The 6,098-nt window shown below is 52.8% G+C and overlaps 1 protein-coding gene across 1 annotated transcript; it reads right to left on the bottom strand.

Annotated features, from left to right (window-relative positions):
* Positions 1 to 974: 974 nt before the first annotated feature.
* On the bottom strand, positions 975 to 5,679 carry GOT1 (glutamic-oxaloacetic transaminase 1). The gene is made up of 9 exons (XM_068139584.1): positions 5,485 to 5,679; positions 4,951 to 5,132; positions 4,250 to 4,373; positions 3,908 to 4,020; positions 3,636 to 3,740; positions 2,903 to 3,053; positions 2,602 to 2,767; positions 2,335 to 2,477; positions 975 to 1,666 (listed from the first exon to the last, which is right to left on the bottom strand). Exons 1-9 carry the CDS (start codon positions 5,597 to 5,599, stop codon positions 1,527 to 1,529), a joined length of 1,239 nt encoding a protein of 412 aa, XP_067995685.1. The 5' UTR covers positions 5,600 to 5,679; the 3' UTR covers positions 975 to 1,526.
* Positions 5,680 to 6,098: the final 419 nt, after the last annotated feature.

Consider the following 6,098-nt stretch of genomic DNA (forward strand, 5'->3'; position numbering starts at 1 on the left):
TAGGCCAAGCCCCACACCTAGAGGACTGTAAGGACAGAATCGTAGGCAGAGATGAGAAATAATGAAAGTAGAGTTGATTCCTTCAGTTCCTTGTGAGATCAACCTCAAAGGTCATCCTTAACCACCACCACATCATCCCAGCTGTGGATGGACACTGAGAAAAAGCTCCCCACCTGCACAGAGGAAAGGCTGCCTCTGACTCACTTTCTTACTGTGACACAAAAAACAATCCTAAAAGGACAAAGAAGACTCCACACACTGTCACTCTGCAAATACAGCACCATTTTTGCCTTCACTGTTTAAGCTGCAGCACAAGTGAAGTCCATGAGGCAACAGTAACTAACTGACCCAAGGAAAGAGGCCTCTTTCTTCACCAGGACCTTGGAAGGAGGCTGTTCTATCAAGGTGGCAGTATCAGCTCACACATAGATCTGGGAACAGTGACTGCAGAGAGCGTAACCAGATGGTCCCAGCTCTTTTTCAGTGCCAGAAACACAAGCTGTTGCTGGCAGGCCCCACTGAAGCCAGGGGGGAGTAGGTGGTGGTTCATGAGGGGCCTGCTGAGAAGGAACAGGGAAGATTCGCTTTTTAACATGTAAGTAGCAGGCTAGGAGCTCTGGGCCAGGGAGAGATGGCCATATGGTTGGGTAACACATGACCAACAAGAAAGCAAGCACATAGACAGGACAAGCTTAACACTGCAGGGTAGAGGGGCAGAAAGAGGAACACAAGATAGACATGGGAGGAATTGGTCAGCTTCATGCGCAGTCACATGGACTCCTCCACTATACTCTCCTACTAGGGTTGTGCCCCATTAATATCAACCATGATCAGAGGCAACACAACACAAGGGAGAAAAGGAAAGCCTTGAAACTGTGTAAGACTCAGTAGAGAAACCAAGATGCTGAGGCTTTAACCTTAGCCTGGGAAGAGGCTAGCAGAGTCTACAGACATGATGTCATACAAGGCAGGGGTCGTGTTCAGAGACAGAGATTTAATTTTCAGTCAACAACACAAAGAAGCAATTATCACAATTATGAATTTTTGCTCACATAAGGCTCAGAATTTGGTGTGTGGGGGCATGGACATGACAGACCCAACAACAGCTTTTTCCCCTCTCAAAATACTACCAAGTGACATCAGTTCACAAGCCATGAGATCCCAACTGATGAGGCTGTTATCCCACAGAGCACTGCACTGGCACCCAACTTTGCCTAGATCAAATTGAACATGGACTTGATCTGAACATGCTAAAGATGCACTTCTAAGTGCCTGAACACCAGGCTACTGTCAAACAAGAGCAAAGGTAGCTCATGCTGCCCCCACACTCTTGGGGGGCACTGGCTTATCCTATTGCAAGGAGTACTTCAAAAAGGCCAAAAACATGATTAGCCTTGATTGAGCTACTGCTTCCACCTTTATTAAACCCCAAGAAATGCAGGACAAGGCAAGCCGTGAGCATAGAAGGACAAGGACTACATACTACAGCTTTGGTGACTTCATGTAAGTTTGGTTGTTCATGTGCTTCATTGGATTTTTGTAACAGCTTCATGGATGGACTTGGCCACATAGTCCAGGTTCTTGGTAGTCAGGCCACACATGTTGATGCGCCCACTAGCCATCAGGTAGATGTGTTTTTCCTTGATCATATATTCCACCTGCTTAGCTGGGGAAACAATTGGACATCAGGTCAGAGCAGCCATCTTACAGTTCAGAAAAGCCCAAAGCACCAGACAGAACTGCTGGCATCTTTCGCAACAAGGAGAAAATTTCATAGAATCAATAAAGTTGGAAGAGATCTCCCAAGATCATCAAGTCCAACCATCAACCCAACAGTAACATGACACTAAACCATATCCCAAAGTGTATCTACATGTTTTTTGAACACCTCCAGGGATGGTGACTCCACTTACCTGGGCAGCTTGTTCCAATGCCTGACCACTCCTTCAGTACAGAATTTTTTCCTAATATCAAATCTAAACCTCCCTTGGTGCAACTCAAGGCCATTTCCTCTTGTCCAGTCACTAGTTACTTGAGAGACATGACCAACACCCACCTCACTGCAAACTCCTTTCAGGCACCAATAGAGAGCAATAATGTCTCCCCTGAGCCTTCTCTTCTCTAGACTAAACATTTCAGTTCCCTTAGCCACTCAACTTCCAGCACTGCCACCAAAATGCTGCCTGGTGCTTCATCCCTGCCTAGCCAGAGGCAGTGATGCTAGGTTGCCAGTAAGGTCACAGGAAGATTCCTGCCTGTACTGCTTCAGCCTAGTTCACCCCCAGCAAAACTCTCCTCATCCAATCCCCCCTTCACCAGCCACTTGGTACTTACGGTTCAACCCTGTGAAGCTAAACATGCCGATCTGATCTGTGATGTGGTTCCAGGTGCCCGGAGTCCCGAGGGACTCTAGTCGAGACCGGAGCTCTGACCGCATCAGCAAGACACGATCTGCCATTGTCTTCACATTGTCCTTCCTGCAGCAGATAGGAAGCAGAGCATGAGGACAGGCACCTGTCTGGTTTAGAGCCATTTGGCCAAACCTGGAACTCAAAGAAATAGTTTCCCCCTCTTTCCCTCACTGGCCTAGGCAACACATACCACTCAGCAAAGAGCTGCGGGGAAGCAAGTGTAGTTGCCACAATGCGTGCTCCCTGGGAGGGAGGGTTGGACCAAGTGGTGCGCACAATCTTCTCCATCTGGGAAAGCACACGCTGCACGTTGTCTGCATCCTTCCCCACCACAGTCAGGTTCCCCACACGTTCATCTGTGGATAAGTCAAGAGATCTAAGCCATTGGTCTCACACATGATGGCAAAGCAGAGCTCTCCCCACCCCCATGTATCCCAGCCCCATCTGTCTGGGTATGATGCTATTGGGCCAGCTTACTGCCAGACACTCACTGTAGAGCCCAAAGTTCTTGGAAAACGACTGTGCACAGAAGAGCTCAAAGCCCTCGGAGACAAAGTATCGCACAGCCCAGGCATCCTTGTCCAGGCTGCCAGAGGCAAAACCTTGGTACGCTGAGTCGAAGAACGGAAACAGGCACCGGCGCTGCAAGGAGGAACAGTGTTAGAGGGAAACCGCTTCCCCACAACCTTCACTTTACCACCCACTGTCCCCGTGGGAGGGAAAAATGACCACTGAGCTTCCAGGTGAATACAAAAGGAAACATGGTCCAGCAACATCAGACTGGAATCTTTTCTTTCTAGTGCAGTAAAACAATAGGAAGACTAAAGTGATCAATAAAAGCCAAATGCAGGAAGGAACTGCATTTGAGGATACAGGCATAAGAGATGCACCACCTCATATCCTGCTATCCAACAGTGGTGAAAAGCAGGTGCCTGTGGATAATCTTTCAAGCATGTTAAACCTCACTGCAGCCCATGCCACGGAGTTTGAAAGCAAGAACTTGGAAACATGAGCAGAACCAGCACAATTCTGTCCCCTGAGCACAATCAGCATTCTGTTAGCCTCTCCCAACACTTGCCTTGTGGGACTACCAACTCCTGCTACATCTTATGCTATTCTCTAGAGCCCATTATGGGTCCAAGTGCTCTGGCTAGTTCAAGAGGTCTGTCCTCTGTCCTTTATCTGTCCTCTTGGCACTGCTTTATTCCCATCAGCAGCCCATACCTTCATAACAGCAGCAATCTGCTTCCACTGATCCGGGGTAGGGTCTGTACCCGTCGGGTTGTGTGCACAAGCATGGAGGATGAAAATGGAGAACTCTGGGGCTTGCTGGGGAGAGAGAAGGTCTTGGTCACACACATGGACAAGACTGGATACCCACAGCAGAAAGTTGCCCTGAGCTGCTCAGGGTATCAGCAAACAAAGCATATAAGAGCCCACTCAGCTGCTGACAACACAGCACCAAGCTAAGCCCATACCATGCCAGTTTTACTCACTTCCATGTCATTCAGCAGCCCCTGGAGATCCAGACCCCTCTTGGCAGCATCCCAGTAGTGGTAAGTTCTAATATCTTTAAAGCCAGCATCCACACACACAGAGTTGTGGTTCTCTGAGGAAAGAAATCACTTTTCAAAAAAGCAGGCCCAACCTCTAGCAAGCCACCTCCTCAAGTCCCAGTACCTTCCCACAAGTCACAAAATACACGATGGAGGCACTCAATGCTCCCTTAACCAAGGGTAAGGCTCCTCTCTCACTGCCCAGACCCCTGCCATTCCTCCCTTGCCTAGTGATCCCAAGGGCTCTCTTCAAGGAGGCAGTGGTCTGATGACAGCACTCACCCCAGGTTGGAGCAGAGATGTAGACCGGAGTTGCTGTGTTGTTGTTTCCATTGTACCATCGCCTCAGAAACTCTGCACCAATACGCAGAGCACCTGTGCCACCCAAGGACTGAACACTTCCAATCTGCAACACAGAGAGTTTCTATCAGGGTCCACCTAGGCCAGCCCAGCTATTCATGCACAGAGAAAAGAGGTGCTTGCAAGAGTGAGAGAGGACCCCAGATGTGCTGCCTGGGGTCACCTCAGCCAGGACACCATTTCCTTCCAGTCGCCTTCAATCTCTTTCAACACTCAGGTCCATCCTTATGCCTTCCATAGTTATAAATAGACTCCACTTATTCCTGTTACTTTTTGGCAGACAGAAGATACCCAGCTTGTAACTTATTTCAGGAAAGGTGGTTTGCTACCTAACCTCAGTTTCCCGTGGGGTAACCATTAAAAGGAAAAAAAAACAAATTCCAGTCACATCCCACATGCAGTCTTTCCCAAAAATGACAACTACTTGCACATCAGCTTCAAATACATGGGTTCATCAAATAACCTGTAACTGATAAATACCATGTTAGGGAAATCCCCAAATCCTGCCAAAATCCAGTCACTTCACACACTTCTATTCTTCTTCTCCATCTGCTGCTGAGACACCCTGTTGCTGCCAGTGGCTCCCCTGCAAGGAGCAGCCTTGCTCCCTATCCATCACCTACCCGGTTCTCCTTTATGGCAGGGCTGTCATCACCCAGAGCAATGCGGGAAGCATTGGCCCGGAACTCCGGCAGGCCCAGGATGGGCAGGTACTCGTGGTTCAGGCTGTTGTCGTTGGCGATCATCTGCTCCACTTTCTTCACCACCGGGAGGACCCATGGCTGCCCCTCGTCCGTGCGGTAGGCTACGAGGAGAGAGAGACGCGTCCATTCCACACCCGCGGGGACACTGGACCTCCCGATCCCAACGGAGGGGTCTCGCCTGGGACACACTGGAGGACAGCGGGCCGGCCGGCGCGGGGCCGCCCCCACGACCTTGACGCTCGCCGGTGTCCCACTGCCTGCCTCCCCCCGCCCGGCAGCCAGCCTCGCCGCGGCTCGTGACGCCAGCGGCGCGGGGACCCGGGCGCTGCCTGTTGGAGCTCGCGCCTCGCTGTTGCCGCCCAGCCGCTCCGGCAGGGGCCGGGACCGCAGCAAGGGCACCGGCCTGTCCCGCAGAGAGGGACCCCACCGGGCCGAGGAAGGCCGTGGACTCACCGCCCACGCCCAGGTTGACCTTCCGCGAATCTCCGTCCTCCCGGAAATCTGCCGTGAGCTTGAAGACGGCTACAGGCGGGGCGCGAGGGACAGCGGTGAAGATGGAAGCGGCCATGGCGAGCGGCTCCCTACGCTCCGCTCCGCTACGGACGGCGCGCGGCGCCTTGGAGGAGACGCTCACCTTCACCAGCGGGGCGGGACCGCCGAACGCCGCCGCCAATCAGCGAGCTGCCGGCAGCCCCGCCCCCACCGCCAGCCAGCGACGGCACTGCAGCATCTTGGGTGGAGCGCGGGCAGCCAATCGCGGCGGGGACGCCGGCCGGCGGCAGTCCCCTCGCCCTCTAACGCAAGCGGTGCGGGGACGTAGGCGCTGCCTAGTGGCGGCCGGCACACACCCCGGGCCCCACCTCCTTCTCTGCGCGCGCGGGTTGTGTGGGCTGTGTGCAGCGGTGCCGCCCCAGGGCGCGGGACCGGGCCGGGGCAGGGTGCGAGGCCTGGTGCCTGGCTGGGGATTGCCGACAGGTCCGGGACCGCGGCGCAAGGGTGAAAAGCTGTTAAAAGGGGCTGCGGGAGGAGGCGGTGTCTGATCAGGGGTCCTAGAGCTGCAGTGATAG

Source organism: Melanerpes formicivorus, unplaced genomic scaffold, assembly GCF_026170545.1.
Source record: "Melanerpes formicivorus ecotype bairdi unplaced genomic scaffold, bMelFor1.0.p_v2 SCAF_6, whole genome shotgun sequence".
Taxonomy (NCBI): Eukaryota; Metazoa; Chordata; class Aves; order Piciformes; family Picidae; genus Melanerpes; species Melanerpes formicivorus.

Bases quoted from the DNA above. Each gene is read 5' to 3' on its own strand.
- GOT1 (XM_068139584.1), bottom strand. From the start codon at position 5,599: ATGGCCGCTTCCATCTTCACCGCTGTCCCTCGCGCCCCGCCTGTAGCC. The intron at 4,021-4,249 runs GTGAGTGCTGTC...TTCTTTCCTCAG, and splicing joins CATCTCTGCTCCAACCTGGG to AGAACCACAACTCTGTGTGT. The intron at 3,054-3,635 runs GTATGGGCTGCT...TCCTCCTTGCAG, and splicing joins AGATTGCTGCTGTTATGAAG to CGCCGGTGCCTGTTTCCGTT.